The 18,890-nt window shown below is 37.7% G+C and overlaps 1 protein-coding gene across 4 annotated transcripts in view; it reads right to left on the bottom strand.

Moving 5' to 3' along the window:
- Positions 1 to 18,890, bottom strand: part of CNTNAP4 (contactin associated protein family member 4) — a 264,146-nt gene that overhangs the window by 62,093 nt on the left and 183,163 nt on the right. For all 4 annotated transcript variants that reach the window (XR_010938853.1, XM_067717889.1, XM_067717890.1 and 1 more), the window contains 3 exons: positions 16,207 to 16,378; positions 9,667 to 9,773; positions 6,674 to 6,793 (listed from right to left, as the gene is read on the bottom strand). Coding sequence is in view for 3 of the 4 variants with exons in the window: in XM_067717889.1 (XP_067573990.1) it covers positions 6,674 to 6,793; positions 9,667 to 9,773; positions 16,207 to 16,378 (399 nt within the window). In the remaining variant the exon portion in view is untranslated. The remainder of the gene's footprint in view (positions 1 to 6,673; positions 6,794 to 9,666; positions 9,774 to 16,206; positions 16,379 to 18,890) is intronic.

Here is an 18,890-nt window from a genome sequence, read left to right as displayed (position 1 = left end):
AAACAAGGCTGCATTTGAATAACGATAGTGAGTTATTAACTCTCATAGCTATTAAGAAGGTCTTTACTATTGAAATCCCTAAAGTAAAGATAGTTTTGCTATTATGTCTTTTTTTTTTTTAAATAAATGTATTTATTTACTTTTGGCTGCGTGGGGTCTTTGTTGCTGCACGCGGGCTTTTCTCTAGTTGCAGCGAGTGGGGGCTACTCTTTGTTGCGGCGCGCGGGCTTCTCGTTGCGGTGGCCTCTCTTGTTGTGGAGCATGGGCTCTAGGCGCACGGGCTCAGTAGTTGTGGCACGTGGGCTCAGTAGTTGTGGCTCGCGGGCTGTAGAGCACAGGCTCAGTAGCTGCGGCGCCCGGGCTTAGTTGCTCTGAGGCATGTGGGATCTTCCCAGAACAGGGCTCCAACCCGTATCCCCTGCACTGGCAGGCAGCTTCTTAACCACTGCACCACCAGGGAAGTCTTAACACTCTCCAGACTTCTCATGAAAGGGTCTCAGGGGCCCCTATCTCAGAATCACATGGGGAGCTTGGATTTAATAGAGTAGACCTTGGTCTCTAAACTTACTGAGTCAATGAAACTAAATCCAGGAGTCTTGGTAGTGGGGCACTGGGGAAAGGTGACTTTAAACCATAGAATTAGGGCTTCCCTGGTGGCGCAGTGGTTGGGAGTCTGCCTGCTAATGCAGGGGACACGGGTTCGAGCCCTGGTCTGGGAGGATCCCGCATGCCGCGGAGCGGCTAGGCCCGTGAGCCACAATTGCTGAGCCTGTGTGTCTGGAGCCTGTGCTCCACAACAGGAGGGGCCGCTATAGTGAGAGGCCCGTGCACCGCGATGAAGAGTGGCTCCCGCTTGCCACAACTAGAAAAAGCCCTCGCACAGAAACGAAGACCCAACACAGCAAAAATAAATAAATTAATAAAAAATAAGGAATGATATTTTTTAAAAAAACCCATAGAATTATTATTTTCACAAAAGTTAAAAAGCCACAGCTATACCTCTCAACAATTTCTCTGCGCTGAAACAACTGTCCTTACAGTACAATATTTGATGCTGAGACATTTCTTGAACATAAAACTATTTCTTTACAGAGAAAGCAATGGCTTTAGCCTACAAGAAGAACAAAAAAGCCCCATACATTTCAACAGAGACGACCACTGGGATTCATATTATCCTAATTATTTTTAAATTATATTTAGAATATTCTGCTTAGAAAGAATTTTCAGTTTTTAACATATTTTAGGAAATTATCCATTCAAAAGGGATTTTCATTGTATCTTTTAGCTTGTAATGCTTAAAGATATTTAAATCCATGTGGAATCATCTGTTGGACAGTAATTCTGGACTAAGAACTTTTTTTTTTCAGTTACACATTTGCAAGCTGCCAATTCAGCATTTTGTCTTGCCTTCATAATTGGTATACCTGATTTCTGTACCTTGAGGATATGTTATTGGCTACAAGCAATGAGACATTGGTAGAATGTAGCCTTTTCTAGTGGAAACATTTTCAGGCTAGGAGACGGGACCAAGGTTTGATGTCTTGATCTATCCCTAATGATATTCCTTAGTCTGCCTCGGTCAACCTCCTTGAGTCTTGGTTTCCGCATTTGCAAAACCACATCAGTAAGCAAAGTTTCAAGCTGTAATGTGCATTTTTCACTGGGTTGTTACACTCTGGGACTGTCACTTTTGTTTGAATATGTTTCAATATTCCGGAGCTTCTGAAGATACTTCCCTGTTTCCTAACTGGATTATCTGTGTCTCTGTCCACTGCTTGCTCTTCAAATGGCTTTAAGTTTTGTGAATGTCCTCTTTTTCATCAATACTTTTTGATAATTTTGCTAAAGCACCTTTAACCTCTGTGTGTGTATATATACATAAATCCACTTCTTCGAATTGCAGGGTTGAGGTGTGAGACTCAGGTAACTAAAATAGGCATATTAGTAATATGACAAGGTAAATGTTGATTTAATAGAAATGAAATAATTCATTCAATAAAATGAAATTAATAATTTCCCTACCATTTAGATGGTCATGAAAAATGTACATGGCCTATAAATCACTGAATTATTATGCATAATAAACATAATGTAGGCATGTGTGTGTGTACAGTCCATCCTCGTTATCTGCAGAGTCTCATCATTTGTGAATCTGCCTACTCACTAAAATTTATATGAATCCCAAAATCAGTTCTTGAGGTGCTCTTGTATGTCTGTAGACACAAAGCAAAAAAACCGAGTTGCCCAATATGAATTGCAGCTGCCCAGCTGAAGTTGAACAGAGCCGCACTCTGACTCCTTGCTTCAGCTCTCATACTGTAAACACGTATCCTATTTGTGCCATGGTCTTTGTGCTTGGTGATTTCACTATTTAAAGTGGCCTCCAAGCATAGAGCTGAAGAGCTGTCCAGGGTTCCCAAGCACAAGAAGGCTGTGATGTGCCTTCTGAGAACACATGTGATAGAAAAGCTTCCTTCAGGTAAGAGTTCTGGTGCTATTGGTTGTGAGTTCAATGTTAATGAATCAACAGTATGTGTTAAATAAGGTGTCTTTAGTCTGAAACACTAGTAAAACAAGGTTACATATTGATCAGTTGATGAGAATACTATGACCAGAGGCATGCAGGAACCTGATCTTACTGTAATTCCCTGGGAGCAATGGTTCAGTATTCACTAATTCAAGTGTCTGTGGTTACTTTACAGAACATTACTATCACAGATAATGAGAACTCTGTGTGTGTGTGTGTATGTGTGTGTGTGTGTGTGTGTGTGTGTGTGTGTGTGTGTGATATTACTTAAAGCTTTAAAGATTACAGATACTTAGAGGCATCTGAATTGCAGAATCAAAACTTCATAAAGCACGTGCATATGAATAGTTCAGGGTGCTCTTGTGGGAATGCAGGATTCACAGGGATGCAGTGATAGACTGTTAAATCTCGCTCACAACACAAACAGAAAAAATCAGAAAGTTATTTGACACTTAAATTCATATCTTTCATTTGCAAAATTTTCCTCTTTGTGAAGTCTTCTCACATTTATTATGTTCAATTCTCACATAATAGAGCGGGGTGTTCTCTAAAGGTTGAGAACCACAGGTCGAAAACAGCTACTCCCAAACCTGGCTGCACAAAAGCATCAAATGGGAAGATTTTTAAAAACACTGATTTTATCGTCTCACCCCAACCCTCCTGCCTCAGGGCACTACCTGGAAGTCGGTGCTGTGCCGACTGGGGAATTTCATTGAGGAGATAAACATGTAAGAGTCATCAGCTGTCTCAGGTTGCTTTGGCATTTGGAGCGGTGCTATGGTCTGAATGTTTGTGTCCCCCACTAAAATTCATATGTTGAATCACTAACCCCCAAAGGTAATGGTTTTAGTAGGTGGCACCTCTGGGAGGTCATGAGGTCAAGAGGGAGGAGCCCTCATGAATGGAATTAGTGCTCTTATAAAAGAGACCCCACAGAGCTCCTTCTATCATGTGAGGATACAAGAAGTCTGAAATCTGGAAGGCAGCCCTTACCTGACAATGCTGGCACCATGACCTAGGACTTCCCATCGTCTAAAACTGTGAGAAATATTACTATTGTTTATAAGCTACCCAGTCTGTGGCATTCTGCTACAACACCAAACAGACTAAGACAGGTAGCGTCCTCAACGATGGTGACAGCAAACAGAAGCCACCTGGTTGTGTTATATGAAAAATCTCTAAGACACATTCTATAGTAATTTTCCCGAATATGTGTGGCCAAGGTTTTACCACTACCCTGCAGTTTTCAGAATTACACATTAATACAAAGGAACTGTTGCTCCCATATTCAACTGGCTTCTCAGTTCCACATCTGAATGTGTAACAGACATCTCAAACTCAAAATGTGTAAAACTGAGCTCGTTATCTTTCCCTTCAAACCTTCTCTGACCACATCTCAAATAATGGCAACTTAATCACTCCCATTTTCCCAAGCCAAAAATGTGGTGTTAGTTTTTTGGTTCCTTTTGTTTTCTCATTCCTCACACATATTCAATGAGAAAATTTAATCTCTGTCCACCATCTACATTGTATCATCCAGTACAGCCCACCATCTCCAGCTCTTGCCTGGATTCTTGCGTTACTTGAACTTGGTCTCCAGACTTCCAAACTCCTATTATACATATACATCTTATCTACACGTATGTACGTATTTGGCGCGCACACACACACACACACACACACTTTCTAACTCCTTTCTACCCCTGCTCCTAGACAGGCATTTCCCAACACAGGAGCAATCATGATTTTATTAAAGGAAGTCAGATTGCATCTACCATTGCTTAAAACTCTCCAATGTCTTCTCAGCTCATTCAGGGTAAAAGCCAGAGACCTTACACGTTGTAAGGACCCATGACTCTTCCTCTCCTGCCCCCACCCACTTGATTCCCTCTTGCTCTCCTACTACTCCCAGATTACTCACCATACTCCAGTCACACTTTATCTGCTGCTGTTTTCTGAACACACCTGGTGAGATCACCTCTCTCAGGACTTAGCACTTCCTATTTCCTCTGCCCGGAAGGCTCTCTCCCTAGATATTCACTGCCAGATTTTAAGTAGTAAATCCTCCTCTGCCAAGCCTCCTGCTTCAATTTCATATTTCCTTTTTTCTGCTTATTTTGCTCCATGAAATGCTGACTTCCTGACACAGCACTATCCAATGTAAACTTTTTCCAATGATGGACTAGATGGCTATGGAGTAGTTAAAATGTGGCTAGTGAGACTGAGGAATTGGCTTTTAATTTAATCTTATTTTAATGAATTAACTTAAACTTGTAAAATTTGTTTCAAGTCATTTAGTTATATTAATTTTAATTAAATGTGAATCTAAATAGGCATTTGTTGCTAGTGGCCACTACACTGGACTGCATGATTCATCTAGAATCTATTTGTGTTTGACGGTGAAGGGATCAACAGTCTTTTTCACAATATTTACAGACAATTTTCCCCAGCACCACTTGTTGAAAAGACCATCTTTCCTTCACTGTTCATCAGAGCCACCTTTGCAATGAATCAACTATCCATATATGAGGGAGTCTGTTTATAGATTCTCTATGTTGCTTCATTGGTCTATTTGTTTATCCTTGTGTCAATTACATGCTGTTTTACTTAGCCTATCAAAATAATGTCTATATTATATCTCGTAGAGTTGAGTCCTCCAACTTTACTCTTTAAGACTGATTTGGTTCTTCTTGTCCCTTCAAATTTACTGATAAATTGTAGAATCTGCTTGCCAATTTTCACGAAAATAATTACACCAACGAACAAACACACTGCTGAAATTTTAATTAAGGTTTGCACTGAATCAATACCTAGTTGGGAAGAACTGACGTTTATATCACCGTATTGAGTTTTCCAATCAAGGAAACTTTCATATTTCTCCACTTATTTAGGATTTAATTTATCTCAGGAGTATTTTACACTTATCTGTATAAAAGTTGTACACATCTTTTTTAAGATTTATTACCATGTATTTGAGGTTTCTGATGCTACTGAAAATAGAATCTTCTAAAATTTCATTTTAATTGCTGGTATACAAAAATGAAATTAATTTTTACATTAACTTGATATCTAGTGATCATCCTAACTTTTAATAGTTAGTCTGTAGATTGTTGAGAATACTCTCAATACATAACCTGGTCATCTACAAATAATGAGAGTCATAGTTCTTCCTTTCCGGTACATGTATCTTTCATTTCTTTCTCTTGCTTTATTGCACTGGCTAGGACCTCCAAAACAATGGTGAACAGAATGATAATAGCAGGCACCTTTGTGTTAATGTTGGTAACAGGGGTAAAGTTTTCAATATTTCACAATAAACTGTGATATGTGCTGTAGGTTTTTTTATGGGTCCTCTTTAACAAATTAAGTAAATTTTCTTCTATTGGTAATTTACTGAGCTTTCATTTTCTCTTTATCATGAATGGATGTTGAATTTAATCAAACACATATTCCAAGACTATTAATTCCTCTTTAAGTTTATGTAAGTAAAGAATTCAAGAATAAAATTCATTTATGCCCAAATTTAAAAAGTAAATATTTTCAAAGCTTTCATGTGTATCAATCTTTTTTCTTTTATTATTATTATTTAAAATATTTTTCCACTTTATGTTGGCAAAAATTGTATATATTTATGGTATGTAATGTGATGGTTTCATATGAATATACATTGTGAAATGCTCACCATAAACAAGCTAATTAGCATTCATTACCACAGTTGTTAATTTTTTTTTTCTTTTCATCCCCCTACTCCCCTCCCCTTGGGCTACCACCTGTTTGTTCTCTGTATCTGTGAGTCTGTTTCTCTTTTGTTATGTTTGTTCATTTGTTTTGTTTTCTAGATTCTACTTATAAGTGAAATCATATGGTGTGTATCAATCTTCTAAGAGGAATAAAGTCTATCCTTTTTGTTCTGGGACTTAATAAGATACATTTATTATTAGATGTTCTACACAGATACCACATGCATAGAAAATAATGACATTTTAAATCACCACCATTAAACTATTTTTTAAAGATTTACTTTAAGTTCTTCTACTGAACAATATATATTTTAATCAAGTTGCAAATTATGTCAACCTCTTACTTGTTTCATTTTAATTTTGTGTGTTTAAAATTTAACTATTAAATGAAAATTGATTAACTCACCAGTCATATTGCAATATAGAAGAAATGGTTCCAGGGGACCACTTCCATCTGCATCTATATAGTAAAATCCTGAAGTATTTCCTCTATGCTTATAGGCTTCACATGATTGCTCATAGATAGCTGTAAAAAAAAAAAAGAAAAAGTAGCATCATAAGTGAAATAGTATAAAATTAATTTCTTTAATTTTAATTTGGACACAGAATACTCCAAGTCTTGAAATTTGTATGTACATTACTGACCAGGAGAAAAGGTAACACACACTTTAAAACAAAACTCATTTTTTAAATTATTATGGCTGAAAGAAGGTTAGATAGAAAAAAGGAAGAACGAGATTGTATTTTATGGCATTTCTTTTTATGATTAAAGGAATAAGAGAATAAAAATTTAGTTCATTTTTACATTAGGTAAAACAACAAAGGAGATGGTAGGTGTTTTAAATGTTAAGATCCTTATAAGTATAATGTGATTTCCATTTGGACATGCATCCAAATGGATCTTTTGACAACCATTTTGGAATTTCTAATTCTAGTATCACCTTGTAATAACCTAACATGTGAAGCACAATAGTGTAATCTCCTTAAATAATCTGCTGTTATTCAAAAATTATGCAATAGAAAAGTTTTAAATAATGCGTTAACTAGTCTCCTTTCTCACATAAAATTATCTATAGGTAAAATCCTTTTTTCCATAAAACAAATAGGATTTACAAAGCTTCTCATGAATAATTTTAAAAGTAATTTACATAAGAAACTTTCTCTAATGCTCTGTAATAAGAATTTAAGATAATTAAAATTCAAAGCAGAAGAAATATAAAATATATGCCCTCAGGTGGTCTCAGTGTGTTTTGATCCATAATTGGATGTTTTTAATTACACAATTATATATTTGCCATGTACAAGGTTTGAGATTAACAACCGTATATGATGCACTCATCTCATTGAACACTTGGCCAAAGGTAATGGTGATTTCCATCAAGCTTTTAATTTTGTGAAATGAGAAATAAACCATCCCCTGAATATCATTCCTTGATCTATTCTAAATTTTCAAAATTATGTTAATGAGTTTTTAGATCATATGAAATAATGTAACTAATTTTCTCAATGTTACAGAGATTTCAGATAATCATACATATTAACTTCTCTACTCCTCCACGGTTTCTTGGTTTTATTTTATTGCTATTGTATATTACACAGACAGAAATATAAGATGGATTGGTTTCTAGTCACATTTGTATTTTGTGCAGTGAAGTGGACATATGAAAATGGTTCATTTATATATTACTATACGCGCATACATGCGTTGATGAATTCTTTGAAAGAGGCTGGGATATAAACATAACTTTGCAGAGAGGGCTGGTATTAGAAAGGACACACAATTGCACGAGGGTACTTGGGAGTACTTTTGCTTTATGTGTATTACTTGGCTTTTTATAACATGACTGTTTAACATATTATTTTCTAGTAAAACCTTTTAAAAGACCCCCATCACTCACCCTCCCTCAACTCAGGCTAACGATACTGATGGCTTCATTATAATTGGGTTTGTCATCCTGGCCCCATTTCCCAGAATGGTCATTGGCAAAACCCTTCGGCTCCCTTTAGACTACCTGCTCAAGAACCTAATAAATTAACTCAATGATTGGATCAAATTGTGGGCCACAGATGAAAATACGTTATTTATTCACCATCTGATTTTTTTGGCTCAGAGATGTTTGTGTTTATATTTGTATTTAGTCATTGATAACAGTTGAAAATAAACAAATAGTCAATTAAAACACATTCTATTAGCTTTCTGTTTTGAGTTAGTTACTATAATTGGGATGATACCGGATATGAAGAATTAAAATACACCGTCTCTTTGCTGCTGGTGACTTGGGACAAGTGACTTGGCCCTGGCTTGAGTGACAGCACGCGTTCTTCCTGTTCTTAAGAGGCACTCCAACCCACACAAGCTGATGCCCCAGGAAAGACTGGCTGCAGTGGTGAAGGCACGAGGGTGAGGCCAGAAGGTCCCGCGGCCCCTGCTCAAGCCCTTTCTAGCCCTGAGTCAGGACTTCTGAGAGTCCCTTGTGGAGCCTCCAGGGGTGGGAGCCCAGGATTTCAATCTCAACTCCAGCAGGAGTACAAAGCAGTGCACAGTGAAGAGACGAGAGTGGGACTGCACCTAGCGCCCTTGCCTGAAGTCATGGCTACGGGCCAATAGTACTGAGAGTTAAGCTGCTCAGCAATGTCAGCAACAATATGAAAAAATGGGAAGGAAAAAATGGGCATTTGGGTCTCCCTATCCCACATCCTGAACAAGTAGACAAGAAAATGACATGAGTCTTATGACACATGCAAAACTTTTCACCAGGAAAAAAATGAACGGCTTCTAACACAGGAAAAGAGTATTTGGTTGTGGTCCCAGCCTCTGGAGCATAATTGCAAGGGTTCACATTCTCACTGTGCCTCAACTATTCCAGGAGCTTCTGGGCATGGTGATTAATCTCTCCCTGTAACCTAGTAAACTAGGGATAATAACAATGACTACACCCACCTACTAAGGTGGTCAGCAGAATTAAAGAAGTTGGGACATGTAAAATACTAGAGCAGTACCTGGCATTTAGAAAATAATAAAATTAACTATTATGATTAATTCCATTTCTACCATCCTTATTCTCATCATCCTTATTAATGGAGTTGCAAGAGAATTGAAGGATCACCTATTCTGCACTGTATTTTATGCTTATCCTTAGCTACCTTTGCTTTCTACACGTGTTTTCCCCTTACCAGCTCTCTTACTCTTTTCTGTCTTGCTTTATTTTATGTGCTTCTGTAAGCTACCTTGACTACTTTATGAAAAGTGTGGACTAAAAATAAACTAGAAATCAACTGAATGCTAATAAGATCCAGGGTTGTACACACATGGACATATATACACACAACAACAACAAAAAAGGGAAATAAATAAGGGAATCAGGACAGAGGAAAGAACCACAGGTGTGTGTGGCTTACAGTTGTGGCAAGTTGCTCCCCTGTATCCAGTGTTTGTACAGTTGCAGTGAAAGGTGTCCCAGGTCTGGGAACATTGACCACCGTGTTCGCAATAGTTGGGCAAACACCTAAAAGAAGGTGCAGATACAATTACTACTATTCATTTTGAGAAATCACAAAATACTGCCAATGTATACATGATCATGTGAAAGAAGAATGTCAACAGTAACCTAAAGAGTAAATACAGTGTGACTAATGGTCATTCCATTTGTCGTTATGGTACCTTAATCACAAAACTAAACCTTAGATCAATAAATTCATCAGGTTTCAACCAATTCTCAGGTAGCTGTGACTGCTTAATTTTCAACATGTCGTACTATATCATAGCCCTTTCTTTTCCCTAGTGACATAACACTAATTCAATATGTTGCCAGAAACATCAATAGTTTACATAAAATAACAATATTTAATCATACTGATTTACTACACTGAATATTTAAAGGAAGAGGGAATAAAGAAGAGAGAAGGAAAGAAGGAAGTGGGAGGGAGGGACATCTCTATTCACTTGGTGTATACATCCAGGAATGTTGAAGATGTACAGTATAGATGCACAAACTCCAAGCAGTGGGTCAGGGTGCATTAGGATGCTGAATCAAAATCACAGGGGCTCCCAGGATATTTTAAATTTTTAAGAGAAATACAGGCATACTCGACATCTGTCCAGCATTGCGCAACTTATTGGCTTGAGGTAGTTAAATTTTAACATTAAATAGTAATACATTCCACTTAATCATGTCCTATCTTTGAGAAGCTGGAGTCTTAGTAGTTGTTAAAAAGTAACACCATGTGAAATCAAGTTGAACAAAAGTAAGGGTAGCAGTGTCTGATCTGATCCCAAGCTTTGAAAGGTTGTACACTACATTAAAAATAAACTTAAAATATTTTTCAAATTTTATATATATAATTTTAAAAATATATAAAAGTAATATACGTATAAATTACTTTTTAAAAGGTTTCTAAATTGTTAGGACAGGGCTTCCCTGGTGGCACAGTGGTTGAGAATCCACCTGCCAAGGCAGGGGACACGGGTTCAAGCCCTGGTCCAGGAAGATCCTACATGCTGCAGAGCAACTAAGCCCGTGCGCCACAACTACTGAGCCTGCGCTCTAGACCCCACAAGCCACAACTACTGAAGCCCACACACAGAGAGCCTGTGCTCTGGAACAAGAGAAGCCACCACGATGAGAAGCCTGCGCACCTCAACTACAGAAAGCCCACGCACAGCAACGAAGATCCAAAAATAAATAAATTAACTAATTAAAATAAATAAATAAATAAATAAATTGTTAGGACATAAACACTTGTAAAGTTGCCTGGAACTCAGCCACTGTTTAAATGAAAATGTTAGTTATATCTTTTGGCTTAGGACACTGTGAAAAAATTACTGAAATACATTAAGGTACCCTGGACAAAAAAGTTGAAGAGCTTCTGGTATCAACTCAAATAGCCCTGATCAAATAACTGATGCTTTTTAGAATTTAAATTAAAAGTTATATTGAGACCAATGCTCTCATTCACCCCAGAATAAAAAAATAAATAAATTACAAAACCTGTCAAGAATATATTCTTGATGAAGTTTCTGCCACCTCCTTTTTTAAAACTAAGACTGGGAACTTCATGTTTTGCTTTTAGGATTTTCCCAATTTTAACTGAAAATAATGTTACTGCTTTTCCTGATTATAAAAAATAGATATGCACTGTACAGAAATCAAACAATATAGGAAACAATAGAGAAGAAATATAATTTGTAATTTCAATATATAAAAATTACCACTATAAACACATATGTGTGTGTGTATAATGTATTATGTTCATAAATGTAATCATAAAGTACATGCTACTTTACAACCTTTTTAAGGATTCAAAAATAAATAATGGGCATCTCTCCATGCCAATTAAATTTATATGTATTTTAGCATTTTTATAGATTCACAGGAATGTATTCAAAGAATATTTAAACAGGTATTTAATTTTTTAAGCATTTCAAATCAATAACAATCTAGAAGAAAGAGGGAATTTTAAAAATAAAATTAAAACAATTCTAATTGGTAATCAGAAAAGAAAAGGACAGAGAAGGCTATTCTTTAACAGACCTTGAACAATGTTTTAAAAGGGGGCAGATATAAGTGACTACACCTAAAATTCTAAAGAATGAATCTATTGGGATACATGTACTGTTTCTATCTGATCTGCTGCAAAAGATACTGTGTCCATTTTCCTAGATTCCTGTTAGACTTGACTTTTCATATTTTTTAATTACAATGTGAAAGACTGGATTGTGGATTTTATTTAAATTCATCATATAGTAGTTCTATTTGACTACTAGTAACCTATGGCAAATTACATTGTATAGTGAAGTACTGATTCTCACTAAAGGTTTTAAACAATTATCTTTTATACTTTTCTCCCTGAGAGTCATTTCAACACAAAGTAGAACATAAATAAATGAATATATCAACATGCCCCAAACTGAAGTGGCGTGTATGATTTTATTTATTTATGGCTGTGTTGGGTCTTTGTTGCTGTGTGCGGGTTTTCTCTAGTTGCGGTGAGTGGGGGCTACTCTTCGTTGCAGGGCGCAGGCTTCTCTTGTTACGGAGCACGGGCTCTAGGCACACAGGTTTCCGTAGTTGTGGCATGTGGGATCAGTAGTTGTGGCCTACAGGCTCTAGAGCGCAGGCTCAGTAGTGGTGGTGCACGGGCTTAGTTGCTCCATGGCATGTGGGATCTTCCTGGACCAGGGCTTGAACCCATGTCCCCTGCATAGGCAGGTGGATTCTTAACCACTGCGCCACCAGGGAAGCCCCAGTTGATATCTTAAAAAGTTGATATCAAAAGATTTCCTTAATACTATTGCTTAATAAGTGATTTACGTCCAAGCAACTTAATAAATATTTATGCCCTTAACAATTGTCACCCCTACCCCACTCCCACTTGGATTTCTGCCCCAAGACATGGGGACATAGAGGACAGCTCCCTTTGCAGTTCTATCCTCACCTCCATGGAGGGACTGATGGCCATCAGCCTCAGTCAGCCCCCACCCAGATTTCCTTGCAGGTCCACAGAGGACAAGGGGAGGGCTTCTAGATGAGTGTGTGTGTGTGTGTGTGTGTGTCTGTGTCTGTGAGTAAGAAAGGTGTGAGTGTGTAAAGAGTATAGGAATGATCTTATGAGTGTGCAGGTGCATGTGTAAAGATGCTATGGGTCTATGAGAGTAGGTGTGTGAGTGTGCTTGTGTATGGATGAATGAGTGAGGAGGTGTGTGTGTGTGTCTGTGTGTAGACTGTGTGTGACAAGTAGCTTTGAGATATGTGAGTATATGCATGTATAGATGTGTGTGGGAGATTTGTACAATGACATTAGTTTACACATAAAGAATGTGTGTAAATGACTGTGTGGGTGTGAGTGTGAGCACATATGTAAATTTATGTACACCTTTATGTGTAGGTTTGATCCAACTTAAAGTTAGTTACAGTAAAAAGAGAACTACATTGTTTAAGATTCTGTCAGATGGTTTTTTTTTGGCTGTGCCTCATGGCTTGCAGGATCTTAGTTCCCCAAAAAAGGACTGAACCCGGCCCTTCGGCAGTGAAAGCACGGAGTCCTAACCACTGGACCACCAGGGAATTCCGTCTGTCAGATTTTTAAATATATTTTTAATGTTCCTCCTGGTTTCAATTGCAATTTATTAAGCCATAGATTCTGTGTTTAATCTACATAGATTAAGCATGAACCGCAATACATGTTGATGTGCACCCAGGGAAGCGGTACAACATGGCAGGTAGCACGCAGGGGGACTTCCTGGAACCAGGGGGCTTAGATCCGACGCTGGGCTCTGCCTTTAGCCATGTCCTCTTAGCCAACTTACTTAACCGCTCTGTGCATCTATTTCCATGTTTACAAGAAACAAACACTCTAAGAACAGGTTCTAAGGGTTTTTGTGAAGATTAATTTAAATACATATTAATTTATTTATTTAAAATAAATTTTAGAACAGAGTCATTGCACAAGTCTCTCACACAATGCGTAAGCTCACGCACATATCCAAAATTGCCCTACATACTCATACAAGTCATGACACACACAATGACACAAGTCCTCAAGCATTAACCCATGCATGTGTACACTCACACATGCACACGCTCACACACAGCCACACCATCCCTACACACACACTTGTAACGTCATTCAGACACATTCCCAGGCCCTTCACTCACTCACATCACCCTACACAAGTCACTCACACACACACACAAACCTAAATACTAATTCATGTTAAGTTAGAATACAACCTACTAAACAGGGTTTCTTTTAAGTCTCTATTTAATAATGCTTTGGAAGCTATGTCAACAGGTATAGCATATACGACCAAGACAGGTGGATACATATTTTCTTCTGAATATAAGAGAATGGAATGAACTTAGAGATACTTTTGGAAGTTTAAAAGGTATACAAATATAAAAGGTACGTTGGTTTTTGCTGTTATTTTTAAGATTTCCAGGGTTACCATTAGCCTAAAATTTTCTTTAAAAAAATGTATAGTCAAGATCTATCCATAATTTGCTACTTCTGAAAAGCGTTTTTAAGGTGTGGTACCGAAACCATAATTCTCCTGCTGTGCTGTCTCATGCTCTGTTTTACAAGCGTGCACCTCCGGAAAGCAGGCAAGATGGATTCCTTGTGCAAATGGCAGCTTCAGAGAAACCCATGTTGGAGAGGTGTGGGTCTACCTGTACCAAAAGAACGTTCTGCGATCTGAGACGGTCAAAATGACCATCACTCACAGTGTGGATGACCGAACCTCCCCACCCATTGAGGGTGAGGGCTCCCTGCTTCTGTGAGTGAGACCCACCTCAAGAGAGCTGGCCCAGGGAGCCTTGCTACAGGGCTTCCCCAAAATCAGGATTAATGTTCCTGAGCTGGCGTGGCTGTCATTACGGAGATGGTCACTGTCATTTATTCCCCAAATCAAGCCAATTGAGGTTTATCGTCTCAATTCTCCCTTTATCATCTTTCATTATAGAAAGTATTATTTTCTCTACAAATTGAGTTAAATAAACACATATTCATAGATAGGAAATGATGGCCTTCTAATCCATTGCTAAATAAGATTATAATTATTTTTTTCTACACATAGAATAATATCTACTAGTGTTCAAAACAGGATCAACAGACATTGATAAACGGTCTTCAGATATAATAGATGTGTGTTTATGTTGATAAAATGTTTCATACAAATAAAAAGTTATTTTTAAAACTCAGAATTTGGGACTTCCCTGGTGGCGCAGTGGTTAAGAATCTGCCTGCCAATGCAGGGGACATGGGTTCGAGCCCTGGTCTGGGAAGATCCCACATGCCACGGAGCAACTAAGCCTGTGCGCCACAGCTACTGAGCCTGCGCTCTAGAGCCCGCGAGCCTCAGCTACTGAGCCCGCATGCTGCAACTACTGAAGCCTACGCACCTAGAGCCCGTGCTCCGCAACAAAAGAAGTTACTGCAATGAGAAGCCCACACACCGCAATGAAGAGTAGCCCCCACTCATCACCGCAACTAGAGAAAGCCCGCGCACATCAATGAAGACCCCACGCGGCCAAAAATGAAAAAAAAAAAGTTAAAAAACCTCAGAATTTACGTGTTTGCTCAAAATATATATTGAACACTACTACACGGTTGGGGTTAAGTTTGTCACATTGCTTAATTTTTTTTAATCTGGAAAGGCTATGACATTCCACTGAACTCAATAATTAAAAATAACTGCCTTGATGACTGGCAAGATTATTTGGCTATAGTTGCCCATGCCTAAAAATACTTTAAAATTATTAACTATCAATTATTATATTAAAAGTTACTTGTCCTCTGCAATGAACGCCCAAAGCTTGCACTAGCATGCCCTGTACTGGAGTTCCTATTGAAACTACTGGATCGTCCTCACACCTTTATCAACACTACGGCTCCAAACTTTTTCACAGGGAGTTTCCTCTTCATTTTCCCTGCAGAGAAGATAGTAATGGGTTCTTCAAGGTACACATCAGGACCATAGCAACCAGTTAAATTCCTATGCCTCTGAAATATTATTCAGCTGTCATGGAAGCAAAAGCCAGTGTGATAACTGACCACATAGGTCTCTGATTTACTGGTACCTGATGGTCTAGATTACTGTTAGGGTTTCCTAAGCTATTGCGTTTAATGATATATTTTTGATACATTTATACCCCTCTAAAATTATAGCAGCATCAACATCACCTTTTGTGAATTGGTAGCTATTTGTACATATAAATAACATGGTCACATGTCTTCCAGCTAAATTTTATCACTGGAAATATGAAGTATAAAACTAAAAGAATATTTTCTTATTTCTAATGTGAATATTATCTCTTTCCTGTGGAACAGATGATGGTAAGAAAAAGGAGAGAAAAATGTTTGTTTTACATACAAATTTCAATCTGCTGACAAAAGTTTGAAAATGGACAGGTCAAAATAGAGAAGTGAGATTGCCTTTACCTGTCTGTGATTCCACATGAGTCTATCTGAAGGTCGCTGAAGTTCCCAAGGGACTCCTGCTGAACTGAAATCAGATCTACCATCTTGTGATTGATAGAAATGCGTCTCATACATCCCTGAAACCCACCAAGTGGACTTTTACATTTGGATCCAAAGCTGTTGTCAGGACAACCTGATAAAAACAAAACAATACAAAGTTGATCAGGATACATCATAATGAATCAGGACTCAGTATCTTCACTAAAAAATTTTTTAAAATAGGCATTTGATTATTAAATTGAAATGGAGGGGAAAGCCTACTGCAGTCATCATTCATTTGATCTAAATTACACACAGCAATTCATACAAACATATTTCTCTTTATTACCATAGGATTCATAGGAAATTACTACTGTTATAATAATTACGTGCAAGGATACTAACTTGATCCCAACTTTAGAAATACACAGATCAGCTCCAGTATCCTGAACATGTCATTCAGCAGTATTAAATTATATATAACTCAAACACAGGAACTTAGTCTTTTGGGATGCAAAGAGAAGAGCATAAAGGATGAAAGCATGCACTGTAGACAAGAAAAGATAAATCAATAATGCTGAAATACCTTTGTGTTTAAGGCTATTCGGAAAAGGAGTTACGATGACTTGGAATAAAATTACAACTATTTATGTAATTAAATACTTTTCATATGCATATAAGAGCCACATATACATGCATTTTAATAAATCATAATGGCTTAATGTCAAAAACATTTCATTGTTTGACTTTATTTATTCTCTGCCTCATAAAGGAGTGTTCCATTTATATTGATTTTTTTCCTAACACTTATCTAAGACCTGTTTCTAATTATTTAAATAATAAAGAACTATAATATTAACCATTTCTGTCTGGGGTTTAATGATGTTCTCAGTGCTTCTCTATCCAAGTGAAATAAACAATTTTATGGAGTATGAACACATATATTATACTTATGTATTTTTCATTAATCTTTCTTAGCTGTTATGGTTGTCAACCACTAATATAATTTCAAAGAATAAGAAATGAATCAGCAATTCCCTAACTCTTGTACAATCCATGCTAGTTTTCTACCAGGGAATTTCCATTATAATTAAATATTTTGACAGAGGATGTTTCTCCTTAATGCTTTTTTTCCTAACAAAATACTTTTACCCAGCAAGGAAAGGCCAGGATTCATACTTAAAACTGTTATCAGGCACATTGAAATATTATATTTTAAGCAATGGAGACTGAAATTTTAAATTTAATATATCAAGAAAAGGGGATGAAAGTTTTTTCAGTATCAGTTAATTGTACATGGTTCTACACACACTTTCAGTGCTTAAAATTCTTCTGTGGTATGGGATACAGTTACCATAATCTGGATGTGTTTTCTAGATGACTTATTAACCAATTAAGAATGTTAAAATAAAACCCGAGAGGGTAGCAGTTCAATAATATTTGGGGGCAGCTACAATATGCCAGGAATATAAACAGCGCTGCTAATCTCCTTTTCTCCAGGTGGTGTTTCCTGACACATTTCAAACTATTTCAGAATAAAATAAATTGTGTGGTATGCCTCTATAGGGAACAAAACTAAGCAAACTCACAGTCACAAGGAGAGGTCATGGAACTTTACAGAGAGCACAGCGGTCATATTATGAGGCCCTTCACATTCCTGGCTACAATGTTTAATAAGCAAGAGATTCTAAAGAACAAAGTAGGGTTCAACCAAGGTGAGTCTCATTAGCCTAGGATAACAGACATCCACAGGTTAATATAATGCAACAGCAGAGAGAAATTCAGCACTGAACTGGTTTGGGATGAAAGTTCTAAAATATGAAGATATCTAGGGAATACTTTCATGCTGAATTAATGGATGGATGCATTACTAGAGGCAGGCAGCATGTTAAGCACCTCTGAGATGGCAGATAAATGATCACTGCACGTACCAGAAGTAAGATGTCGGGTTTGACTTCAGGGTGGTGTAGCCAGTTCACTGGATGGATAATGTCTGATTTATACAAGCAGGAGTGTGAGGATTCTGCACACAGTCTAGTATCTCTAGCTTGTGCTACACGGTGTGTTATTCAGTCGCACAAAGATTGCATAGGGGAATACACAGAAGTTAGACTTTCCTCCATCCTCAATCTGGAGAACCCAGATTTAAATTTTATAGTTTATAAATGATAAAAACTGACCTCAGTAAGTTTTTGAAAGGCATACATTTGAGGAGGGAGAAGACGTAAACAATGATGGGCAAAGAGTGGCGTGCGGCAGTAGATGCAGAATGCTGTGAGTTCCGGGCAGCCCGCTCTCTCAATAGTCGCACTCAAGACTGACACGGAAAGCAAATACAACCCAGGCTGGTGGGACAGACTGCCCCAAAATTAACTACCTAAGAAAAGCCCTCCATCTAGATAAAACAGATCCTAGGAGTAAAGGGGACTCTCATCCACACGGCGGAGAAGGTTTTCTAGGGTGACCAACCGCCAAGTTTGCTCTGGGGGTGGGAAGCAGGGAGGCTGTTCCCAGGACTCCAGGCTTTCAGTGCTAAAACGGGAGAGCTGGTGGTGCGGCAAAAATAGAAATAAGACTTCTCTTAAATAAAAATGAGACTTCTATTTTCTGATAAACAAGGAAAATAAGGAAACAGTGAACAGGCTGGGAAACAACATAAACAGGCC

The sequence above is a fragment of the Pseudorca crassidens genome, chromosome 20 (assembly GCF_039906515.1).
Source record: "Pseudorca crassidens isolate mPseCra1 chromosome 20, mPseCra1.hap1, whole genome shotgun sequence".
NCBI classification, from domain to species: domain Eukaryota; kingdom Metazoa; phylum Chordata; class Mammalia; order Artiodactyla; family Delphinidae; genus Pseudorca; species Pseudorca crassidens.
Note: the sequence above shows the minus strand (reverse complement) of the source record. Positions and strands in the feature narration are given on the sequence as shown.